Here is a 25583-nt window from a genome sequence, read left to right as displayed (position 1 = left end):
CAAATTCAGCAAAATACAGTTTTCATGACTTTTTTTTTTTTTTACAAGTCTCTCTTTTCCTTTTGTCAAAAAAACACAATGGGTTTATTGAAGTAAAAGATGTCTAAGATTTAGCCAGCCAAAATCAATAATATCCTCCATGGAGGCCAACTGTTTCCTCAGAAAAATGTTGTCAACTTCACAAAAACTGAAAACTGTTATTCCAGAAACCAGAATGCTGAAGACAAAATGCATAAAAATGACAAAATAAGAGGAATGGCACAGAAAGCCAGCTAATAAAGGCTTCCTCTTTCCTGGATGAAGACTATCCTCCTCCTCCTCCTCCTCCTCCTCCTCCTCCTCCTCCTCCTTCCTTGGGATGAGGCTGAAGATGATGACATGAGACTGCCCCCTGCTGGTCACTTCTCTATCAGCGAGTCCAGCTGCTCCTGTAGGGAAGCCAGCTGTGGAAACAAAAAACAGAGGCTGTAATTGATGCCCAGCAGCTCCGGAGTTTAATTGCAGAGTAAGTAGATGACATTTAATGTGTAATTTCATATTAATCTGCATGCTTTCTATTGCCATTACACTTAACAACCCAGAATTGTGCGTAGTCATTATGCTACAGCAGCAACAACCACTGATAAATTACATTTCACTTCATTTGAACATCCTCTTAAGAATTAAACAGGCTGTCAACAAGCGCTGAATGTGACAATCATACAAAGTGCTGCGAGATGAAGAAGAGTCACGCTGATTTTCGGCTTTTCACGTACCTGCTCCATCTCTCTCTCCTCCTGCTGAATAATCTCATTCAACAAGGCTTGGAAGCGGTTCTGAAACAGGCGAGAGACAAACATGATTTGTGCGAGTCGACACGCTGAGCCTCATTAAACCGTGATGGCTTTAAGTGTGCGCCTGCCGAGGCTGCTCGTGTCACCATCCTCTCCCTGACAGAAAGGCCACTCAGAATGCCAGTCAGAGACAGCTGACCTTTTCCACGCGCCTGTGATAGTAACGACTAGCGATCGGGCTTTGATGGTCCCAAAACGCTACGAAATGAGAGCTCTAAATGGCAACATTAAAAAAGGCACTGTGTCTGCTCGTGTTCCACTCAGCGTTCAGTCTTCACTAAAGAGCGCTGGAGAAGGAAATCTGCACTCTTTTCATACAGCGAATAGCCAGAGGGCTGAATATAATATTTAACAGAATAAAACAACTTTAAAAATGTGTAATCAGCTGTTTTTTTTCATTGCATATTATCTTGGGGTGAATATATGCAACGTGGAGATTCTGCCTCCCAGCTCACTTGCGTTCACTTGTAAAGTTTCTATACATACAAGCTTATCTTGGGCTTACATTCCTCAGGAACAAAAAGGGCGTTTGCTGCTTACTTTCAGAGCCTGGTTCTCCACCTTCATGATGAGCTGCTCCTGTTGTTTCTTCCGAGCTCGGGTTTCCTGGAGCTTGGCCTTAACGTTGTTAATCTGAACCTGATACTCCATAACTGCAGAAAACAAGCAGGAGGGGTGAGGTCATAAAAAAACATCAAGAAAACCTTTATGTAGCAGCGCAGTGAAGAGTGAACCGATAAGGTTGGAGAAGGATAACGATGCAGCTTTGTTTTTTGGTGCCACAGAGCCCAAAGACCCGGGAACGGCATGGCGACTGCAGCTATCGGCATAAGAAGAAGAAAAGATGCACAAGCAGCATGAAACACAATGAGACAGCTAAATCAGTCTGCTGTGGGCTTTTTAACAAAGAGAGTCCCATTAAACTGCATCACACTAACCTGTGGCTCCACCAGCATCTATATTTTTCAAACTAATTGCATCCATTCACTGCTTATTTCTACCGGTGCTCAATTTTCCAATGCGGCTGCTGTTTTACGCTAAATTAAACAGGAAGGAGCCCCTGCAGCATTGTTTATTACAACTCGGCACAGCTGCTGGAAACACACCCGACCAATCTGGGACGTACTGGGGAAGGCTTTGCTCGGGCGCCGCTTCGGATCCGACCAGAGGAGTCGCTGACTGACAGTTTGGCGTATGCAGATAAGGAGGCGCTACGCTGTCAGAGCGGACGGCTGCCTGAGCACGCTGAGCTCCAACACCTGTCAGGCTGGTTAGTTAGGGAGGGGAGCTGAGGGCTGTCAGCGGGCGACGGGAGCAGCGTGTGTGTTTACGGGGAAGAGGGGCTATTTATCTGACTGGGTGTGATGTCTGACCTAGAAAGCTCAGCTCTTATTAAAACTTCAAGCACTTAGCTTAAGTTTATTTTTGACATCTGCTTCGACAAGTACCTGAGGGTGATCTGATTTAATTTAATGTCTGACTTTGTTCCAAAGTCCAACCTTGTAGCTGCGACCAACTTGGACTAAAAAATTAACAACCCACTTGGCTGAGAGGCTGAACATTTACCCTGAGGTGACTTGCAAGCGCAGCATGAAAGATTGCATAATCTAACGCAGCAGTTGCTTCATCCGGCTAAGGTATGTAGGTTATTTGGAGGTGAACGGATTCTAATGGAAGAGTCGGCACTTTTACACCTAAATTCATTCTGTGACGACGACTTCAAACTGGCTTAATAAAGAGTTCAAATGAAGAAGATATCCTGCGCTCCGATTTCAAACAACAAGAAAAGGACAGCCAAGCAGAATGAACTCCCACACGCTGATGACTTGAGAGAAACGCTGAAGGTTTAACGTTGGGCAGGAGTTCGCTCTGCTGCTGTAAAATTAAAAATTTAAAAATTAAAACAAACATCTGTTAGCTGTTCAGAGGAGCTACACGTCCAAAAGCAAGATTGATTTCAATTTAAAATGGTTGGAAAATGCTGAGTTTACTGAAGCTGAAACTGAAGAGTTGAAGTTAAAACGAGCCGAATGAAGCCGAAACAACGAGAACAGAAAAAGCTTCACAGCAGCTAAAAGCTAAAACCAACAGAACAGTAGCTAAAACGTTCAAGCAAACCGCAAGCTAAAATGAGCAAAATACAACATAAGTTGAGCAGAACAGTAGCTAAAAGCTAAAACCAGCAAAACAGTAGCTTAAAGCTAAAATGAGCAAAACTGTAGTAAAAAGGTCAAACTATCAAAAAAGTAAAAACAAACTACAATTAGCAGAACAGTAGCAAAATTTAAAACTCAGAAGAATAATAACTAAAAGATAAAAACAGCAAAACGGTAGCTTAAAGCTAAAATTAGCTAATCTGTAACTAAAAACTACAATCAACAAAACAGTAACTAAAAGAAGAACTACCAAAACAGTAGCTAAACGCTAAATGTAGCAATGAAATGAGGCAGATTTCAAAGTGAACTTTTTTTAAGTGTATTTCAATGTGGAAAATGTTTGGAAATAGAGATAAATATTTTCTAAACTATAAAACTTTTAACCACTAAACGTCAGAAAACCCTGTTCCCAATCAAGCTAAACATTATTAATTAAATGTGATGATTTGACCTCATCCACGGGGTCAAGGATAAATAAAGATGTTCACTTCATTTATCTACATAACTTCTTTATGTGAAGTCTATGTGTAAACTTTGACTTTTCCTCTTTAAACTGTGGAAATAAATCGCATGCAGAGCACATTAAGATCCCGGCTGAAGGGGCAACTGCAGATTAGTTTACCCATCATTAAATCTTTAATTACAGCCAGTCTTGAGTAAAACCTGGAAGCCTGAAACGATCTGCATCCTCACCGATCTGGTTGTTTCGGTCACTTTCATGCTGAGCAGAATCCGACTCGTTGAGTTTGTCTTGGAGCTGTCGCACCAGATCATCCTCCGTGTCCATGATGTTCAGGTCCTCGTCTTCGTGCCGGTCCCCTTCGTCCTCCTCGTCCTCGCTTGAGCTGCTGATGTCGTTGAAGATCTCCCGGAGCTCATCGTGTTGGACTGGCCGCGCATTAATAACAGGGACACAGAGACGGAGACGGTGAGACTCCAGAGTTTGTGCTAACTTAAAGAGACAACACATTAAGGTTTTGCTCTGTGGGTTTATGTAACAAAAGGGACTGAAGTGAAATCTAAAAACACAGAATATTCCTTAATAAGAAACAAAATTCAGCCCCAACATTTTATAAAACCATGAACCAACTCTTGACTGGAACAACATGAAGGAAATTAGTGCTTTTAGAAAGTTTAATTCTTCTTTAAATCTGTATTTAGCTTTGTTTTATGAATAGTCTTAAAGATCTCAATTTGCAAGACTTAATTAGGAAATTTACAACAAATTGGAGGGACTTATTCAAAATAACATCTAGAAATATTCAGTTTTCTCAGTTTTGTTTCTATAAATTAAAAAATGTCCTCTGTCTGTCCAACTAAAGCCCCTGAGTTTTGGAACAAACTTGACAAATTTGTTTACTGAAACCCTTTTCTAACCCTCTAAAGAGATTGTAAAATTAAAACCAAAAACAAACTAATAGCCTTATTTAAGAGGGACTGAGTTAATGTTCAATACTATTAAAGAATAAAATGCTCAAAAAGGTCAGCATCCATGACCAACATAAGGTGGTATTTTTATCCACGTTTTATATCATTAATCTCACAGAATGTCCTTTTTTAAATAAATGAATAAAACTTTATTCATAAGAACATTCAATACATTTAGATTAAATTACAATAACAGGAATTGAACATCTTTTAACACCTTATTGGACTGTGCTTTGTTCCACAGGTACAGCATCTATCTTCTTCTACAGAACGGAGGATCTGGTTCTGACAAATTTTCTCTGATGACATAAAGAGGAAGTAGTTTTTACCTGAGGACTCGTGCCCCATCTTGAGTCCTGAGGTACCGGGTGAAGAGTCTAGATTTCCCAGAGAGCCGTGCTGATCTGCTTCTTTGGATTCATCCTCTGCTATAACTTCCCATCCTGAACATCAGCAGTTAAAGCCAAACACCTTCTGCAAGTTTCAAAGTTCACTGAAGGACTTAAATCCTGTGACACGAATCTAAACTAAGACCTGAGGGACTACGTGAAGTATTCGTTAGCGTGTTGTGCATGTTTGGAGTTATGTGCAAACACTAAAACATATAAGTGCACCTGTTTTCACTGTGACCATCTAAGCAGTGATAATGAACAGTCCGTCTAAATTAACATGCAGGAAGCAGCCGGACAGAGCAGCTCTGCTGTGCTCTTATTCTGTCAGAGAAGTTCAGAGTTTCATTAGAGCTCTGATAGCTTCTCTTCACACCGCATCTCCCTCACTGAGTCCAACACAGCGAGCTGGGCAGGAGGCGGGAGACCCACATCAGCCCCGGATAAACATATCTGAATTATTCATTCGGAATTATGCTGGAGTGAATTAGTGTTATCAACCACCTTGACAAACATGACTGATTAAACAGCTACACACATCTAACTAATAAAAGTTGTGGTCTGCTCTGAAACACCGGAGTTCCTCCGCTAAGAAAGCTCAGGCAAGCCCGAAGATACTACCTTAAGAAGCAAAATGTTTTCAAGAATCCCCAAAAAATAAAAAATATAAAATCCAACTGCCTTTGATTCAACTTGCCAAGACAGTGAGGGAAAACAGCACAGGAAGGAAGGTGTTTTAAATTTAAAGCATCTGATAATTACAACCATCTTCTGTAGAAATTGTTAAATTTATCGGTGAAAATGAGACAAGTCTCTGTAGCTCTCTGTATCCAACGACTACTAACTCCTCGCATGTTTTTATTTTTTTTCTCTGCAAAGTAGTCTAACCACACAGTGCACCGCTGGCTCTTCCCAAAATTAAGCCTCAGAGTGTAACTACTGTATAACTTTACTTTCTACCCAAACAACTTAAATACCAAACTGTTAACTTGGTGTTATAAATAATCAACATCTGCAGCAGCACTTTTCAACTCCCCTCTTCACAAAATTAATTTTGTTTTTCTTCATCTCAGTCTTCCTACGTAACTTCAGCAGGCAGCCAAAACTCAGAACACTCTGGCATCGAGGGACGGTCTATTTCCTTGGTAGAAGCAAAATAAGTTGGCTCGCTACTTTCCTGGAAATAAAGCCAGTTTTTTTTTTCCCCATTGGCTGGTTTGTAGATAATGTAATCCACAGGATCTATTTATAACATTACAGTTAAAACCAACTTTACTTGCCTTTGCTGCAACGTGCAGTCAAGACTTCAGACCTGCTCTAAGAATCCTGAACTTAAAAATCTGTAAAAGTTTGTTTTTCTATTTGGTGAGTTTCGACGCAAACCTTTAAATTTGCCTCCCTCTGTTAAACTTTACTTGTGCATTAGACTGTTCTGCTTCCAGGACTTCTTCGATTGTAGAAAAGACCAAACTGTCTTGCTTGGTTAGTTTTTCCCGTTTGTGCTGCAGGAGTCTAAAAGGATACGAACACTGACAGCCTCAGCATCTGTGCTCAGTAACCTCTTCACTTCCTTTTCCACATCAGGAGATTCGATGTACTGCAGGAGAAAGAAACGGATCAGGTTACGTCTCAACCGCACACACATACATGCACAAAAAGGTAGCAGCTGGATCCACGCCAGAAAGCGCATTAGCGATTAAAAACAGAAGGGGACAAATCAATATTGCTCAGCTCGGCACCTTCAGCAGGATCTACTCCACAGACAAAGCAGAAGTGTCGTACTCGAGCTCATACGGTTTTACTTTGATCAAAGCAAGAGTGAAATTGCTTTTTTTTTTGCATGCCTTTGGGGAAAACTGAGATGGAATGCTTTATTTATATGTTAATCTTGGTTTTCACTTTCACCACAGCGCCTGTTTTATGAAATGTAAATGTCTTGTTAGAGTAGAGCTTTGGAAATAGATGGATCATCAAACAATATGCTAAAGAGACGGCGGGAAAATGAGAGGGGAGCACTGGATGGAATTTAAAAAAAAAAAAGTCACAACCTTCTTTTTTGCAGTCTTCCGAAATCTTCGCTTGCGTGTGTTCTTCAGCGGGCAGGTGACTGCAGAGCGAAACGCCAGAGTTAGCAAAAGGGAAATGATTCAATCAGCTCAAACGGTTCAACAGGCTGCTGTGTGGAGATATGTATCAACTTACTGCCATGATTCCAAACAAATTTCTTGTCCTTGTCTTTATCTTTCTTTTTGCTCTTTGGGTCAGTGCCAGTCGGCTCCTCCAAAGGAGGGTAAAGGTCTCCATCTAGTGTACAGACCAGCATCTGAACCAGGGACGAATAAATGAATGAAAACCTTTTTATGATTTATGCCAATAAAGCAATACTGCTAGCTTTTAACTTGCCAAAAAGTAAAGTGTCTTTAAATGTAAAATGTTATTTTATTTACAATGAGTATCCTACAGTAACCTGCCAGCTACACCATTCAATGAAGGATGAAACCCCCGGTTAAAAATCTGATGAGTGAAGCAGTTTACCTGGCAGACGTCTGCAGTCTTGTAAAATGTCTTCTTGTCGACTGTTTTCAGGGACTCAATCATACAAGGCAAGTCCACCAGTTTGCAGGCCAAAGGAACACGGTCTACTCTCACTATCCCATGACGACCGTCAGCTACAAAAACAGAGAAGCAGAGAAAAGCACTTAAAAATTTTTTAAAACTACCTCCTCTACTGGCACTGCAGTCAATGCTAAATAGAAAAAATAAAGACTTTAATCAATTTTTACTAGTTAAGATCCATAAAATCAAATACAAAACATAGGTGCTCCACTAAAAGAGAATCTAACTTGGATATTTTCTTGTGACATTTCTGCACCTGATCTTCTAACAGAGATCCTCTTGGTTGAGCAGCACTAAAAAAGCTCCGTTAACTCAGTTACACCTACAGAAAGACTGACAGTTTTGGGAATCTGTTTTGCTTTGGTAAAATATTTAAATTGATAATTAAAAGAGAGAAGATAGAAAGAAGTCTGACTGCTCAAATGTTACCACACAACAACAAACAAAACAGTCCAAAAAAGAACAACAAATAACATGCATACACACAGCAATTTACCCCTTCAAAAACAACAACTGATCTGGTAGTAAATATACTGATTGTTAAATTTTTCATCAATCATTTAAAATAAAATAATAAAACTACACATTCCATGTGACCAAAATACTGTCAATATTTTTGTTTGGTTTTTAAAATCCATTAGCAGCCATTACAGTAAAAACAACTATCCTTGAAATGTATGTAAAGTAATAAAAAACTGAATATTTGTTTACACATACAGACAGGAAAGGTGTTAAAACAGTGAGGTCACACATCAGTTTTTTGTCTACTGATGGAAAAGCTTACGGTGCAGCTCAATGGTGAGTCTGTCCTTCATGTTCATACTGCTGGATTGGGCAATTCTTCTCACTGTAGAGGCATACTCCTGCAAAAGAAAAAAAAAAAAAACATAAATATGCATCATTGTAAACTCATAGCAATTTCACAGACATTAATGTTTCCACTAAGTCCACTGTCCTCACCGAAGGAAGCCTCAGGACAAACTGGCTTTCCAGCTCATAAGGAGCGTCTTCCTTGCTCTTGGAGCCAACCTTTCCAACTGGAATCAAAACAAATCACAATAAATTTAAACAGGATATGGATGTAATTTATTCACAATTGGTGAGAACTTAAAAAAACAACAGTTCATCCTCTTTTAGGCTCACACAAACACTTGAATGTATTTAGATCTGTTGTACCAATAACAAATTTATAAATTTAGAGTCCTAACTGGGAGGGTTTAATTAAAAAACGCCCTTCACTTTTTGACACAATTATTACAGTTTGTTGTGTAACTGGAAAAAAAGTTTTACACTCTTAGCATGAACTGTATGATTATAGAACCTGGAAATACAACATCACCTCGAAATGAACTTTTTTAAACAGGAAATTACAAAATAGGCTAATTTAAACATCCAGCTCAAACTCAGCTCGACAAGTACCTGAGGGTGATCGGATCTCAGCTCAAATTCGTAACATCTTATTCTTCAGCAGTTACAGCTGACTTTAAATGTATACCTTTAATTTGAGTTCTGCCCGAAACGAGCAAACCACACAATAATACATTTAGGTTACATTCTCTTAAGTTTTTTTTTTTATCACTATTGTTTCGCTACATTAGCTAGGCTAACATAACTAATACTGCAGTGAAATGTATTTAATGCCCACATGCAGCGACACACCAATACCTTCTTACTGTGTTATATTTACTTGTATTACTCCTTAAACACAGACGTGTTTAAAATAGGAATAAAAGCGAGATAACAGAGGTCCGCAGTTGTTAGCACAAACGGCTAAATGCTAGCGCTAAACGTACCTTTAATTTTAGATGTCATCCTTGTTTTGGTAATTTACAAGTTCATCTAAATAAATGTTTTAAAAAAATTTTTTAAAAGATCAACAAGACTGAATCTGGTGATATTGACGAGAAAAAAAAACAACTGTTTCTTAAATATCTTGCAGAACTACGAGCAAATCGATTAGCTCAGCCAAAAGACGATTGTATTTCTGCTACATTCACGTACACCTCGGAGTTTTCAGAGTCTAGTCTGTGTCTATATCAAGCTTGCTAACTCACTGTATGCATCAAATAAAACTATCGTGCCATAATAAATACATAACAACCAAAATGAAATAACTAAAAACGTGTGCATATATGTATTTTGAAACCATGGATTAAAAGATTAGTTTATGCGATATTTACGCATTGTTATAAACAAACAATTACCAACAGCGACAAACACAACATTCAATACGTCAGTTTTTTGTATCGCGAGATTTCCGACGGTGTTCTCGGAGAAAACGAAGATAAAAAAAAAATAAAGAAATAAATAAATGTATTTAAATTTAATTCACAACCCACCACTTTAATTGTTAAATATTGTTTGACAATAAATCCCATGTTTATCAACATTACAGTTTTTTATTAGCAGTGACCGTTTGTTTCTACGGATCCTCGGAAACAAATATTTTTGCGTTTCCCTTGCAATAACTGCGTTTTTTCTGGTTTACTTTACAAACACAGTAATAGTTCAAACACAATAAGGGGCCCACGACCTTATCCATGTAGAGGGTTATAGACTTTTATTTTAAGATTGTCCTATAATTTAAAAAGGTTCAATCAAGGTTTGGTAAAATTCACGGATTTCACACCTACTTAAGAAGTTGAAGCCTTCAAAGATGTAAACTAAGTTAAACCTCTAAGCATCCGAAGCCAATGTGACCATTGAAGTCACTGACTTATATACGAATATTTAAGTCACTTATATATTAGTATACAAGTCATTGATTGAAGTATTATTAAAAGGTAGACTAGTAAGTGAACATGCAAAAAATATCCTAAAGGTGGCAGCACTGAACCAGAAATGGCGAAATAGAAGCCCTTCACTGATTTGTACTATAACAAAAATAAGCAACAAAATAAGATAGAAACCCTGAAAACAGAAAACAAATCTCTGTAGGTGATGTTATGAAGCATGAACACAATAAAGAGAAACAGAATATCAACAGTGTCTATTCCTATAGCCAGCCCACAATGAAACACATATCTCAAGTGAAACATGTCTTTATCATAAACATTGTTTTTATTAGGAACAAACACACCACATACAAATAAATGCAGCTTCAGGAAACTGCACGATGACACAATATGCTTAAGGAGAAGCATTTCTTTATAACACCTGAGTTCAAAATAATACAGATGAAACTGAAACGTGGGAAGGAACTGATAAACTCAGACTTATAACACATAAATAATGCATCCAAAAAAGTATATATGGACAAATGAAACGATGTTTAGCTGAACTGACACATTAAGTAAATTAAATAAAATAAAGGAGTTGGTTCAGTAGCTCTTTATGACTCCTCTATTTGGGAAATGGGAACTCAAAACTACTGCGAGATTAACGCAATCATGTTTTTTCCAGACATATCCCTTACGGGGCTCCGTAGGTTTCACTTCCTGTTTAAATTAATGACAATCTAAGATTTCAAAATAAGAGTCCCGTGTTGGAATTAAAATGACAACTTCTGAGAGAAGCGCTTGAAAATTGAACGAATTTGTAACTGTGTAAACCTCCAGTTGCAAACAACTATATGCATTACTTAGTACGAATGAAGTTTAATCCGTTTTTATTTGCATTATCCACAATTTAGAACAGTGCTTTTAAAAGGAAGCGACTAGCTTACGAAGAAAATACATTTTCACTTCCGGGTCGGTCGCTCAGTTGCTGTCGTCTTTCTTCGCTGTCAATTCAGCTCAGTGGTCGAATAATATTTGACCAGAATTTGTCCTCGTCGCGGAGGACGTCGCTGTCTCAAAGCCATGGCGTTCGGAGTGGCCGTCGGCAGCTGCCGGAGGTCCGGGAGGACGCGGGGGTTCCTCCTCCTGGTGAGCCTGTCTGCGTTCATCAGCGCCGGCCGAGCAGCATCACCGTCTTCGCCCCAGGAGGAGGAGGACAGCGGCATGGAGAACATCGTTACGGAGAAAAGGGCCGAGGAGAGCCACCGACAGGACAGCGCAGACCTGCTCATCTTCATCCTGCTCCTCACCCTCACCATTTTGACCATCTGGCTGTTCAAACACCGCCGGTTCAGGTTCCTGCACGAAACCGGGCTGGCGATGATTTACGGTGAGAAGATGCTGCAGCGGGATGAGGGCGCCTCTGCCATTAGATTGAAAATGTCTGCGAGTTAGAAATGTTCCCACATGCAGTAATTATTCACGAGTTAGGCAGAGGGCTGACGCGGATGAAAGCATTAAAAGGGCCTCCTGGTTTCACTGTTTGGCCTTAAAAATAACACCTAGAGACTTTTACACAACAAAGAGAGCAACTGTAGCATAAAAAAACAAATATTTCACTTCCCCACTCCACATAAAGGGCTGCTTGGAGTGAGCCTGACTGAAAACAATGGATGATTGTTTCCTCTTTAACTCAACACCTTCTACCAAACCATAGCATGACACCAGCTTTATTTATAAAGCACTTTAAGCAACCACAGGTCCAAAGTGCAGTAAATAAAACATAACAGCAGTCACAAGACGTGATCAAAACCTAAAAAGCACAGCTCTATAATAAAAACACATAAAATCAGCTAAAAAGTTGACACCTCAGATGGTGACGAGGAGAAGAGATGAGCTCATAAAGGGAGTTAAAAACTGACAGGGAAAAGGTCAGCTTAATATCCATAGGGACGTCATTCTACATTTTAGGAACACAACAGGAAAAGCCTGATCCACCTGAAGCTTTCGTTTAGTTTCTGGGAAGAGCTGCTGACCCGAGGGAACAGGTGGGGGTTACAGGTGTAGCAGCTCAGTCAGGTGTGGCGAGGCAGCACCATTTAAGGCTTTAAAAACAAGTAAAATATTTTAAAACGAATCCTAAAATGTCCAGGCAGGCAGTGCAGTGAGGCTAAAATAGGGGAGATGTGATCACATGGGATATTTATCATTTTTTTAATTCAATAATACAGTAAATAACCCATAATTAATCTCTTTTTTTTGGACTGTTCAGGTTTAATCCTAGTGATGATGACAGTGTTTGAGCTGTCTCAGGCTCTCTGTGACCTGCTGGAGTCGAGTTACATTTTCTATCAACAGGATAAGTTTCAGTTGCTGGGAATAAAAACATAAATACACAAAGATGTGGTCATACATTGAATTCCAGGTGTTATCAGAGAGCTGGCTAACCTTTAACGGGAGCAAACAGTGGTTGTGTTTCTGTACTAACTTGGGCTGTGTCTCAACACTGGATTGGGTTCCAGTGTTTGTTTGTTTGTGTTCTGTTGCTGCAGTTGAGCAACTTCCAAGGTTGATGGGAACTCAGCGGTGTCCAATCCTGGTCCTGGAGGGCCACAATCCTGCACGTGTTAGATGTTAGATGTTCAGGTCTTTCTGTTAGATGAGAAAGACCTGAAACATGCAGGAGAGCGGCCCTCCAGGACCAGGACCGGACACCGCTGCATTAAACTCTCATCTGATAACAGCTGATTGATTTGACTCAACAATAGGAGTTTATTTTTTTAAGTTGACTATTTTTAATATATGTGACCTGATACTGAAGGTTTAGTCTCTACACAGAATAAATGGGGTTCTGTTGTGTTTATTTGTTGGCTTCTTATTAATGTTTGAAGCTTGTTTGTGTAGTTTGAAGGGAGAAAAGATAGATCAGCTGATTCAGGTGCAGCTGCAAAATAGATGGAGAGATAGATATTTATTTATTAACCTTTATTTACCCAGGCAAGTCCCATTGAGATCACAGATCTCTTTTTCAAGGCACCTGTTTTTAGCCTGCATGTTACAACAACAGCAACAACAAAATGCCTGGACTACAACATATACATTTCAGACAAAGAGCAACAAATCTCTGTAAGTTGGAATTTGTAATTTTCCAGATTGATCACATGAAAAAATATATCTGCTACCACAATAAAGGTAGAGAGAAAACTACAAATAATGAAAGGGCTTTCACTCTATGATTGTTTTATTAAATTTACTTCATGTGCGATTTCACTGGATCTTCCTTCATCCGTTGACACGCGGATTGTGTGTTGAGGATGACTCTCAGCTGCTACCAGCCCGTTTTTAGCTCAATATCTGTAAAATGGACTGAGTTGGAGCAGGCGTTTGTGTTTGCTTAGCTGTGGCACCATCTTAAATTGGGCTGACTCCAAGGTTGATTACCTTCTGAAAGTTTCATTAAAACCCGTCTGCCGGTTCATGGGATATTTTGCTAACAGACAAACAGCCACATACAGGCTAAATCATGACGTATCAAATGCTGAGGAGCTTTGGACTTCCTATTTGTTCAACAAAAAGTGCCTCAAAGCCACTCCCATCCCTGATATATTTATTTTTCTCGCTCTCCTTTTTTCTCAGGCTTGATCGTTGGCGTGATCTTGCGATACGGCATTCACGTTCCTCGGGATGTCAGCACCGCCTCGATGAGCTGCTTCGTCAACGCCAGCCCCGCCACCCTCCTGGTCAACGTCAGCGGCAAGTTCTACGAGTACACTTTGAAGGGGGAGATCAGCGCCAACGAGGTGAACGACGTGCAGGATAACGAGATGCTGCGCAAGGTACGCTTCCTGTTCTGTTTATTGACTGAAAAGAAGCTCAAAATGCAAAAAACCCTTCATTTTTTTCTAGGAAATATTGTAGATAAGGATTTAGGACAGCATAAAGGTGTCAAGTGTTTTAATAGTGCACTAATTGAGCTTGCTGTTATGTGCTCTACTTCTTATGAAAACCTGCTTAAACTCAAACAACAAGCGAATAAACTGCTGTTTCTTTCCTGCACTTCCTCAGCTGTCGCCGTTTTCATTCCCAGATGGTGATTGTTCGTCATGTGGTTGAATTAAAAGTAAACCAAGCCTGACTTAAAACCACTCTGACAGATTCATGTGGCTCAGAGCTACACTTGGGTCTAAAAATGGTATTGGCCTTAATCGACATGTTACGTTAGAAGCTGCTCTTCTTTAACATTTTGTTCCCGTTTGTCCTGAAAACGACTTCATTACATCGCAGCTGCGTCGTCCTTGGTTCAATAAGTTATTAAAGTTAGCCAAAAACCTCACTTTGTCAGTTGCTGTTTTGTTACAAATATCATGTTTTGTTTGTGTGCCTCAGGTAACCTTTGACCCTGAAGTGTTCTTCAATATCCTGCTGCCGCCCATCATCTTTCATGCAGGCTACAGCTTAAAGAGGGTAAAGGATCATTTACTCTCTATTTGAACTTTTACAGATATAATACGTTGTTCCTCTGAATAATAAAAGTCTCTCCTCAATAATTGAAGCTTTTCTTTGTGACGTTTATTTTATCTTTCAGAGACATTTTTTCCGGAACATGGGCTCCATCCTGGCCTATGCCTTCATGGGGACTGTCGTTTCCTGTTTTGTGATTGGGTCAGAACGTTCATTTTCTCCAGTTAAAAACAACGCCTCTGTCTCCAGCTGCGAGGTTTAAGTGTCCGTTGCGTGTTTATGTCGCCCTCCAACAGGCTGCTGATGTACGGCTGTGTGATGCTGATGAAGCAGGTGGATCAGCTGGGTGGAGACTTCTTCTTCACTGACTGTCTGTTCTACGGCGCCATCGTCTCCGCCACAGACCCTGGTGAACACGCTTACACGCACATTTCGAGGGCTAATAATTTCTCACAGCGTTTTCTTGAAGCTGAGCTTGTTGTACATGTTAAGCATCACCCAACAGAGCTTCTCACAAAACTAAACTGAATACAGAATATGTATTATTATCTGAATATGCACCCACAAGACAAAGTCGAACTGCAATCTAATCTGTGCATGTAATAATTGAGACATAAATTATAATATTTTCCCCTCAAATCTTGTACTTTAAGTCTGTGAAGGTTCATTTACTCATCCAAGTAATGGCATTTTTGTTTTATTTTAAATACAATTTAACAATAAAAAGTTCAAAAAGGGTTGCACAACCTTGCAGTGTTCATCAATCATCTTCACCATGTGTGATGAAAGCAAACAGAAAGCATCTCTGACATTTAAACACAGGATGAAAAGTCACATGACCCAGAGAAGATGGTGTCCACCATCTTATACCCCCTCCTGCCTCTGAGGTGTTGGGGGCATTATCTTAAGCTGCTGAGGATTATTATCACCACAGCATTATTTGGAGCACATGTCTCTGTGGTGTGTAGTCCTTTGGATCACAGTTACTGTAAAGAAACAACGTGTGTGTTTTTCTGTGTTTCTCAGTGACTGTTCTGGCGATATTCCACGAGCTGCAGGTCGACGCCGACTTGTACGCCTTGCTGTTCGGAGAGAGCGTGCTCAACGACGCCGTGGCCGTGGTTCTGTCTTCGTAAGTCCCCCGTTTCCGCGCGATGGTGCTCCGTCCGTGAGCCGTGGAGTGCACTCAGTGGTGACGTTACTCATTTTCCACCAGAGAGGTTAAATGTGGAGATCTTGCGTCTTGTTTGTTGACTCACCAGTGAATGATCATTAACCGTTCGTGAGCTCTGAGATGAGGCTCCGTTTTTCTCCTCCTCCACGCTGGATTGTTATAATTTCCACAGAATTCTGCGTTTTAATAGCAGGCAGCGAGGAGGACCTGGGTCGTGTAGAAAATCTCTGACCAGCCCATCGAGGGGCTGCACCAAGTCGAGGACAGCTTTGTGTGTCTTTGCACTTCCTGAGGCTGAACATGACAGTCTATGTGTTGGTAGACTCCAGTTTATTCAGACCTTTCATTACTTCTTAATTTATTATTTACTTTTTTGTTTACTATTTTTAATCTTGTGAGTCAGCTAAGAAAACATGTCAGAGCATTTTTATTATCTATAAGGAGGATGTGAGAGACGAGGAGGCGGCAAAAAGGAAGGAGCGCTTATAGACAAAACGCCTTGTGGTTTGGTGTGTGTGCGCGTGTGTGCGTGTGTGTGTGAGTGAGTGAGTGACGGAGGGCTGTGAATACGAAGAAATCTTTTTTTCAAAGTCACCCTCGTCTGACTAAACTAAATCCGATAAATTTGCTATCTTCGTCGCATATTTTTCACAAAGATACTCTTTATAATTCATTTCACTGAAATCGTCTGACTCTAGTTTCTTCTCAGAAATTATGTATCAGTTTCAAAACAGCCTGAACCGAGTTTGATGGCAGCTAGTTTTCTGTTCCTCTCAGTTCTCAGTTCTTTGTTAATTTTCATCACAAGAACAATAAAACAGAGAAAACAGAGACGGTCTGTGTCGTCTTTCACTTTGAGCTCAGATTCGACACAGTTTGGTGCAGACATGGTTTCCTTCCCTCCTTTGAATTAGCTGGATTTAATGGGCTGTTTTAATGCCTCACTCGCAGCACCAGTTTCCATCTGCTGCACCTCTGCAGGACTTCCTGGTAGACTGTTTTGGAAAAACGGTTTGGCTTCGTGCTGATTAGTTGAACTGATAACACGTCCGTTAAAGGGATGCTGGTGGAAGTTGCAGAAAAGTACAACGAGGTTGGTAATTGTCTAAAAAAAGAGGCCTAAAAAAACCGAAATATTTTGACCAGGAGGATCATTTGTTCTTTTTCACTTAAATGTTGTTTTTTTTAGTTTTTGATCAAGCTTGTAAGTAAAGATTTTAAATAAAACCTGACCTGTTTTTTAGTTTCAACGCTCTGACTCTGTATCTTTTGGAGCTTTTCTATCAGAGGTCAGGCTTTTTCTGTCTGCAGGTTCTAACTTTTACATTAATTCAGTGCAGTTTTATACATAATAGTGGTTGTACTTTCTGTGTGTGCTGATTTGCAGTCATGTTTTGCCTGAACTGTTTGTATTCTGTGATATTTCAGGTCGATCGTGGCATACCAGCCGCAGGGAGACAACAGCCACACCTTCGAGGCCATGGCGTTGCTGAAGTCGTTTGGGATGTTTCTCGGAGTTTTCAGCGGCTCCTTTTCTCTGGGAGTGGCCACCGGAGTTGTTACGGCTCTCATATCTTTTTTTTTTAGCTTTTATGTTGTTCATTCATTAATCAAGATGAAATGATTTTATTGCAGGTCAGGTCACGGCGACATAGATGGGTTTGAATCAGCACAACTAAAGAGAGCGAAACCGTTTTTGTTTGTAAAAGTATGAAAGATAAAGTTTAAATTGATCAAATCTTCAGGCTGTGTTTTAGCAGCTGCCACTCAGCGTATGGTTTTAGAAACAAATGATAGAAAAGCCGACAGATGTTGAGTCGAGTCCTTGACTTTCGTGCGTACGTGACGAAGTTCACGAAGCTGAGGGATTTCCAGCTGCTGGAGACGGCGCTCTTCTTCCTCATGTCATGGAGCACTTTTCTGCTGGCTGAAGCTTGTGGCTTCACAGGTAACGAACACTCGCTGTCACAAATTTCAAGTCATTTGGGTGTAATGCCATTTTCTGCCTTGCAGTCTTACTGAAAATGATCCGTAAGCTCGTTAGTTCCTAAAAAGCAGAGAATTATTGTTAATTCGTTGTAACGTCACCGATCAGAGTTTATTGATCTGTGCTGCAGGCGTGGTGGCGGTGTTGTTCTGTGGAATCACTCAGGCCCACTACACCTACAACAACTTGTCTCCTGAGTCCCAGGACCGAACGAAGCAGGTCAGACCCGGACTGCAGCCGCCTCACGGCTTCTCAGCTGCTTTTTCTAGTATTCTTTAAGCTGATATTGTTCTGCCTTGGCCTAAAAATAGAAAAGAGGCTTTAGAACTACAGTTAAAACATGTTTGTTTGAACCTGTAAATGTCAAATCACAGATGGAGCTGCTTTTATTCTTTTTATCTCTCATAAACCTCAGTACGTCTTCACTGTTGCTATAATTGTGTGAAAACAAACACTGCAGCTCTGACAGGGATATGGAGCCCAAAGTGTCTGAATATAGGCTGGAAAGCTGAATCAAACACACAGTTGCTGTAATAATAAAGACAGAATCCAAATCTTTTTAGAAAAGTGGTTCTTTTCCTGAACATCCGCTGCCTGCCTCTAAAACAGTCAATGTTTGTTTGTTTGCAGCTGTTTGAGCTCCTAAATTTCCTGGCAGAGAACTTTATCTTCTCCTACATGGGTCTGACCCTGTTCACCTTCCAGAACCACGTCTTCAATCCGATGTTCATCGTTGGAGCTTTTGTATCCTTTAAACCCAGTGAACCGCAGCACAACAGTAAATTATTTCATGGGCCGGTACTGCTCATTTCTGCATTTTTACAAATGAAAAAGGTCATAGAATTACAAGCAACCACCAAGCTGCAGTCAGAATATGGTTTTTGAGGTAGTAACTGAGCCTGATGGGGCGTCAGAAGTTTTCTGCTGTTTTCTTTAACGTTCTCTCCACTCAGCTGGCAGTTTTTCTGGGCCGGGCTGCTAACATCTACCCTCTTTCATTCCTTCTCAATCTGGGCCGACGTTACAAGATCCGGTCCAACTTCCAGCACATGATGATGTTCGCAGGTCAGTGAGGACGTTCGTTCATCAGTAGGACGACGTCGCCGCGGCGCCTCCATGTTTGATTTTGCGCCGCGTTCTCTGTGTTTAGGCCTGCGGGGGGCGATGACCTTCGCCCTGTCCATCAGGGACACAGCCACGTACGCCCGGCAGATGATGTTTTCCACCAACCTGCTCGTGGTCTTCTTCACCGTTTGGGTTTGTGGCGGTGGCACCACTCAGATGCTGTCCTGCCAGCGAATACGGTATGACCGCAACTTCAAAATGGATCGACTGGACAAATTTAGATTTAGACTCCATGCCCTGAAACTCATCTCTGATGATTTCTGTTTCATATTAGGAAGCTTTTATACATTTATTTAGTGAAATTCCATCAGAACTTTGAAACTATCTAGATATATTTGTGTACATCTACCTTGTTTAATAGCTGAAACACAACTTGGGCAAAGAGCTAAATGTTGCAATTATTAAGGACTTAACCCAAAAGGCTGACATGATTCCTCCTTTAGATGTTCATAACTATTAATGTCAGACTTTCAAACTGTTAGAAAGAAGTTCTGACAAGGAAGGATTTTGGCAACTTCTTCTATTTTCAATGAGTCTTAACATCAGAGATGTATAGTTCCTTTATGAAATACAGAACAATAAAACTGCACTTTTTGTCATTTTCTGATTGGCATTAAAGAGGCAAAATTTAGCGCTTTCAGACTTTCACCTTAATTTTGTGTTCAGAGTACAAAATGTTCAATGTTTCAGGATGTTTAAAGCAGGCTTACGTGTCGATACAGCTGAAAAGATTCAAGTTCACACGCTGTTTGATTTCAGATGTAGTTCAGGAAATCTACTTTAGAAGTCTGTCAGTTTGAGAAAAGTTTTCAAATCCTTGATAATCGGCTCAGTTTTCTAGAGGAAAACCTAAACACTGGAGGAGATTAACAGACCAGGAAGGTTTAATAAATCTCACGTGGAATAATAATAATTCTTTCTAATAATCACCTCAGTCTCAGTCATCAGTATCTGCTCCGTGTTTCCTTCATCTGGTTTATTAAAACTGGAGGAATTTCTAACTCAGACGAAGCATTCCTCACAACCTTCAAGCAGGAACTGATTGATTTTATATTTTTCTCTAACAGAGTGGGAGTAGACACTGATCAAGACAACTCTGTAAGTAACGACACACATTGTGTGACTAGTAGGCAAACTCTGTCTTAAAACTAAATAATAATAATCTGTTTTGGTTCAGATGAGCGTCACGGATGGGTCTGAGAGGAGAAGCACCAAACAGGAAAGTGTCTGGCTCTTCAGAATTTGGTACACCTTTGACCACAAGTATCCTTTTCCATCAGCTGGTGCTTCTGTTTGTGTCTGCTTGTGAGCTGATTTAGATTTTTATCATCGGACAGCAGAGGGAGCCCCACTTGTAGATTTGAGGGTAGATGACCTCCTCTGTTGGCTCTGTAATTCAGTTTCATGCATTAAGAGTAGATAACCTGAATAAACTGATTTATTATTGATTAATTCTCCTTTTGTCCAAGCATTGATCACGGTCTCTCTGTCCGCTGTTTCCAGTAACTTTACTTTATGATCAGTTTGTCCTTAACCCGAGTCTCTCCAGCTACCTGAAGCCCATCCTGACCCACAGCGGCCCTCCTCTCACGACCACGCTGCCTCCATGCTGCGGCCCCCTCGCCCGCTTCCTGACCAGCCCTCAGGCCTTTGAGGTCAGACGCTGGTTCATACAGCAGCCGTTTTTAAAGTTTATCTCAGAACCATAATTAACAGAAGCTCTGCTGGTAAAATAGGATCAGTAGCTCGAGTCCTGTATCTAGTCACACAGCTTTAAAATGACAACGTGCACATAATTCATCAAAATGTGCAGCTTGATCAGGAAAAGTGTGCTATGACTTCTGGTGGCAGTACTTCATGCAGCGTCAATAAAATCAGCTGAAAACTGCAAAAAAAAAAAAAAAAACCCTGTGGAGATCTGTGGGGGTTTTGGCTTTACACTAGTTTCTAAATTATTTTCAAAACCTTTACAAATTCACTCTTCTTTATCCCACGATGTTTTTTAGTACATGTACAAATTATACCTCAAATTGAAGGAATTTCTGTCTTCTTTCACCCAGCGGGTCTCTCATTTCTGTCGGACTTCTGGTTTTCTCTCAAATCCCCCCAGAATGCAGAGAGAGCGCACCCAGGCTTCCACAGATTCAGTTATATTTCAGCTCAAAATATTCTCTTCTAAACTGGAATTGAGAGCTCTTTAACTCATCATATCTCCTCCATAAAGCACCGGAGAAACATAGAAATTCACACATATGACCATCAAAGTCTTCTGCTGCTCACGGCTGAAGAATTTTTAAAGATTTTACTTATAGTTTTTGCACAGCGGCCGTTTGAGACTTTTGTTTCGGTCCATTTCTGTCTGCCTCTCGTTAACCTGGCAGCCAGGGAGTGAGAGGCGCAAGCGTGTGGTTACCGCGGTGACCATAATGAGCCACTGGTAGCAGCTTTAACATTTCTTTACGCTTCTTGTACAGCTCGTACTTCAAAACAGGCATTTTTAAAAAATTAATTTAGATCTTTATACAACTGAAGTTGGAATGTTTAGTTTTTGCACACTTTGAGATTTCTCCAGAAATTTTCTACTTTTTTACAGTAAGGAACTCGCTCACCAAAGACGTGAGTATTCAGAGTTGGCGTCTTTGCGCTGGTGCGTTCACTGACAGGGGAAAAAGCTCTGATTTTTGTGTGTTGGAAAGCATCACCTTCCAGTCGATGGGTGCGTTTCTGACTTGCCCCTCGTCTGTGCGACTCATTTGATTTCTCTCCCTCCCCAGAACGAGTGCCAACTGAAGGACGACGACTCTGATCTCATCCTGACCGACGGCGACATCAACCTGACCTACGGCGACGTCACCGTCAGCACGGATGCCACGGGAGCCCACACCAGCAGCGGCAGAGGCTTCGTGGGTGCCGGCGCCGCCGACGAGCTGGACAGAGAGCTGGCGTACGGAGACCACGAGCTGGTGATGAGGGGGACGCGCCTGGTGCTCCCCATGGACGACTCCGAGCCACCCTTCACAGACTCCCATCCCCACTTAAGGATGTGAAAAGTCCCGGACAACCATCCGAGACGAAGCGACCCGAGCTGCTGAGCACCTGACTCTTGCTGCTTCACTCTTCTGTCTTTATTTTTGCACTTTGCCACACTCCGCTCGCTTTTCTTCTTCCTGATGCATTTTTTTCCAGGTTTTTCACTTCTTCTGCACACAGAATCGCTGTCTCTACCTCATTCTCTTTCTGCTCATTTTCCACTCCTCTCTGGCATTGACCATCACTGTATTACAGTCATATTTATTTTCAAGGTTTTCTGTATTTTACACAGTTTAGCTCTTATTGTAGCATTGCACAGAGTTCTAGCAGCATGTTTAAGTGTGTGAATGCAAACACCAACCTCTAGTTAAATTATCAGTGTACCGTATATCAACAACTTTATGCATGCTGAAGTTAAGAGCTTTTTTTTTTTGTTTGTTTACTTTTGGGTCTGACTTTGAATGTTGCTGCCTTTTCTCTGTGCACCAGAGGCGAGCCGACCCAGTGGAAAACTCTGCTGTACGTTAGGTTTCTATCAAGTGCCTGGAAGTTGTAGTTTTTAACGCATGGCGACCCCTAAAGCTGGATGATTTCTGAAAGGCAGAGCAGCCCTTCTGTTTTTCTTTGTAAAAAAAAAAAAGAAATTTCCAAAAACACGGCGGACACCTCTGTGCAGAAGGTAGCGGTGTTCTCTGTGGGCGTGAGGCCGTCCGTCCGTTCGCGCTGCTCTGTGTGTAAATAGTGTTTAACTGTGCGACGCCGCCGAGAGCTGGCTGTGAAAGTCCTGGCTCTCGCCCCGGTGACCTTAGACTGTGACTCAGAGGACGGCTTCACACCTTATTTTAAAAGCTGTCGCCGCTCGCCGCAGGACGACACTCAGATGAGCGCTCTGTGCCATTTCGTTTGAGGAGAGCCCGATCCCCGCGACCCCCTGAAGTGTTTTGTACGCGTTTTTTTCGAATCACCCTTTTTCGTACCCGCTCAGCTTTTCCTCCGCACGTTTTCTACGAAAGGTGTCGCATTTATAACAGAAAAAATCATATTTTCTCATTCAATTAATCTGAAAAAAAGCATAAAAATAATCGCATTTCACACTAAAATTGCATTTTTTTTGTCATTAGCGAACAAAAACTTTAATATTTTTAATATTATCTTTGCAAATCAGAAAGATAGACGTCATAGTAGGGATGCAGCAGTGATTTATTTTCATTATTCATTAATCTGTCAGCTATTAATCTCAGATAATGGTGAACAATGTCCATCAAACGTTACATTTAACTTGTTTGGTACTTTCAGTAATCTCTAATCAAAGTTTGTCACTGACTTTTTGTTTTGTATTGGCTTAATTATTATTCTGTTGCTGCCTTAGATTTGTGATAAGTAATTGGCATGAGATAAATCCACCTATTTTACATCCCAGTCTTGGTGCGAGCAGATGTTTGCGCTGGTTCTGTGGCAGCTCATTTCACACTGATATGCTGGAATTCACCACGAGCAGAGAGAGAGAGCATTTTATTGGTTTATACTTGGAGTTTACAATCATAGAGTCCGAAATATATTCTACTATCTATGGGTACGTATATATTTAGATGTGTTACATTTGAGCCGAAAGTTCTGGCTGCAGCTGATGTGGGTCTAACAGGAAGTGTTGACAGGTTGTCGTCGTGGCAACGCCGTCCGTTCGGACAGAAGCCAGAAAACGTTTAGTGACTTAGCTGAACACAATGGGGCTTTTTTTGTGCGTTTTGGCCGCTTTGTGAGCCAAAGAAAATGAACAGAGTGCGTGCAGAACGATAGGAAGGGAAGACTGGAAGCTAAAGAAAATAAAATAAAATAAAAAGGATTTGTATGAGTGTGTCGATGTGCCGAGGATGATATGGAGGTGGGAGGAAGACTAATATTGCTCTTCCTTCCACGGTTATCTTCTGCTGTGCAGGAACTTAAAATTGAACCCTTTTTTGTTTGTTTGTTTGTTTGTTTGTTTGTTTTAATCAGGCATTCCTCGAGACGCCCTATTATCTGTTATTTCAGCAACTTCACTTTTTTTTTTTTTTTTTATTATTTGTTACGAATATTTCTTGAAGAGCAGAAACGATGAAGTAAAAAAAATATATATATATTTGCACTCGTGTTGAAAATGTCGCTTCGTTGTTTTGTGATGTTTTGTTTTATCTCACAGCTGCTTTTATGTTATTTACCTGATGTTTAGGAAGCTTCTGGACAAAAAAAAAACCTGACAGATTTCTGTCAAATTATTCCAGATTAGTTCATGTTCAGTAGAAGCTGAGTTTACTTTGTAAAGAGATGAGTGGGGATGTTAACGAAGCCTTTCACAGCCTTTTTTCCATCTCATCAGGTACTTTGTGATTAGTTTTGTTTACAAAGAGGCACTGTTGCCATGACGACCACAGAGCAGGAACCATCTCTCCCTGATGCTGAACTCTTGGGGGGGGCAGTCAAGTATACTGAAGCAGAGCTGTGTGCCATTGTTCTCCGACCAATGCCCGCTCCCAACGCTGGCTTGTGTTGAGCTTTGATCGTTGGTAATCTTGTCTGAAGCCGCTGACCAAAGAGGCTCACACACTCCACCCTCTCTTTATCCTGCAGACTCAGTGTGTGTGTGTGTGTGTGTGTGTGAGCGTGTCTTAAAGCCTGCAAGTGTGTTTGATATGCGAATTAGAGGGAGACTCTGTCCTCTCTGCTCCTTTCTGTTGCAGGTACTGACTGTTTACATCTGTGTAAATATCCCCTCACCTGTTCTGTGTGCGCGCAGCAAAGGAATAAACAAAAAGCCCCGTGCTTTTGATTAAAGCCTCAGTCGTCGTCTCGTTCATCCTGTTCGCTCTTTACTGACGTCTGGACTGTTGCAGAGATCAGGTTCATTTTGGAAAATGATGCTGAGTGACAAAAAATTATACAGTTTGAACCCTGAGGGCTGAGATTTGTTGGGAAATTAACTTTTAATTAAAGCAATCAGAACAGAGGCTAAAAACAGTAGCTAAAAACTTACATTATTGAAGTGTAACTAAAAGCGCTATAGCTTTTAAAACTGTAGCCAAAAGCTAAAATAAGCAAAACAGTAGTTAAAGCAAAAAAATAGCTAAACCGTAGCTCCAAGCTAAATGTAGCAAAACTGTAGCTAACAGCTAAAATTAGCAAGACAGTAGCTAAAATGAGCATAAGACTAAAACAGCAAGTTTGAAGAAATTTAAAACATATCTATGTATTTTAAATGGGGAAAATTTGTGTAAATAGTTCAAAATGTATGAAGAAAAGTAACGGCCCACCGTTTTGGATCGAGCCGAACCTTTTTGTGTATGATAGGTTAAAACAGCGGTGTGGACATCTCGGAGGTGTCTCTTTTGGAGCAGGAATTCCGCGGTGATGTGAGGACGGTGCCGCCGATGTTTCCGGTTCACGGCAGGTTCCTGGACATCCTAACCAACTTCCTTTTCCTCTGAGGGTGACAGACGAGTATCGGTCAAATCAATGAGAGCAATGCTGGCAAAGAAAAACGACCGACTGCAGTCGATCGTGGTCGCTAATGAGAAGTTAATAGTCGCTGTCAGATCGTTACGCAGCTTTCAGCATCGCTCAGTAAAGACTTGAGTCAGAGGAAATATGGAATAAATTCAAACTCGGTTTTAAAAATCATTGAAGTTTAATA

General features: G+C 40.8%; 2 protein-coding genes across 2 annotated transcripts; one reads left to right on the top strand and one right to left on the bottom strand.

Moving 5' to 3' along the window:
- Positions 1 to 29: 29 nt before the first annotated feature.
- taf7 (TAF7 RNA polymerase II, TATA box binding protein (TBP)-associated factor) lies at positions 30 to 9423 on the bottom strand. The gene is made up of 12 exons (XM_017408280.3): positions 9216 to 9423; positions 8383 to 8459; positions 8207 to 8285; positions 7342 to 7475; positions 7009 to 7129; positions 6855 to 6913; positions 6331 to 6403; positions 4747 to 4860; positions 3683 to 3877; positions 1374 to 1486; positions 756 to 815; positions 30 to 443 (listed from the first exon to the last, which is right to left on the bottom strand). Exons 1-12 carry the CDS (start codon positions 9232 to 9234, stop codon positions 399 to 401), a joined length of 1089 nt encoding a protein of 362 aa, XP_017263769.1. The 5' UTR covers positions 9235 to 9423; the 3' UTR covers positions 30 to 398.
- Positions 9424 to 10934: 1511 nt separating this feature from the next.
- slc9a6a (solute carrier family 9 member A6a) lies at positions 10935 to 24727 on the top strand. The gene is made up of 16 exons (XM_017408474.3): positions 10935 to 11529; positions 13776 to 13975; positions 14526 to 14603; positions 14725 to 14801; positions 14897 to 15009; positions 15627 to 15732; positions 17203 to 17344; positions 17617 to 17722; positions 17892 to 17980; positions 18392 to 18505; positions 18715 to 18826; positions 18912 to 19065; positions 19954 to 19984; positions 20064 to 20149; positions 20436 to 20541; positions 21661 to 24727. Exons 1-16 carry the CDS (start codon positions 11223 to 11225, stop codon positions 21931 to 21933), a joined length of 2094 nt encoding a protein of 697 aa, XP_017263963.1. The 5' UTR covers positions 10935 to 11222; the 3' UTR covers positions 21934 to 24727.
- The last annotated feature ends 856 nt before the right edge of the window (positions 24728 to 25583 follow it).

Source organism: Kryptolebias marmoratus, linkage group LG9, assembly GCF_001649575.2.
Source record: "Kryptolebias marmoratus isolate JLee-2015 linkage group LG9, ASM164957v2, whole genome shotgun sequence".
Classification (NCBI taxonomy): Eukaryota; Metazoa; Chordata; class Actinopteri; order Cyprinodontiformes; family Rivulidae; genus Kryptolebias; species Kryptolebias marmoratus.
The sequence above is the reverse complement of the archived record's forward strand: the minus strand, read 5'-3'. Positions and strand labels throughout refer to the sequence as shown.

Excerpts from the sequence above, each read along its gene's own strand:
- taf7 (XM_017408280.3), bottom strand. Across the intron at positions 7,476-8,206 it reads ACTCACCATTGAGCTGCACC|CTGACGGTCGTCATGGGATA; the intron begins GTAAGCTTTTCC and ends CTGTTTTTGTAG. Across the intron at positions 3,878-4,746 it reads GATGGGGCACGAGTCCTCAG|TCCAACACGATGAGCTCCGG; the intron begins GTAAAAACTACT and ends ATGCGCGGCCAG.
- slc9a6a (XM_017408474.3), top strand. The coding sequence starts at position 11,223 with ATGGCGTTCGGAGTGGCCGTCGGCAGCTGCCGGAGGTCCGGGAGGACG. Across the intron at positions 19,066-19,953 it reads CTGTCCTGCCAGCGAATACG|AGTGGGAGTAGACACTGATC; the intron begins GTATGACCGCAA and ends TTTCTCTAACAG. Across the intron at positions 20,150-20,435 it reads TGGTACACCTTTGACCACAA|CTACCTGAAGCCCATCCTGA; the intron begins GTATCCTTTTCC and ends GAGTCTCTCCAG.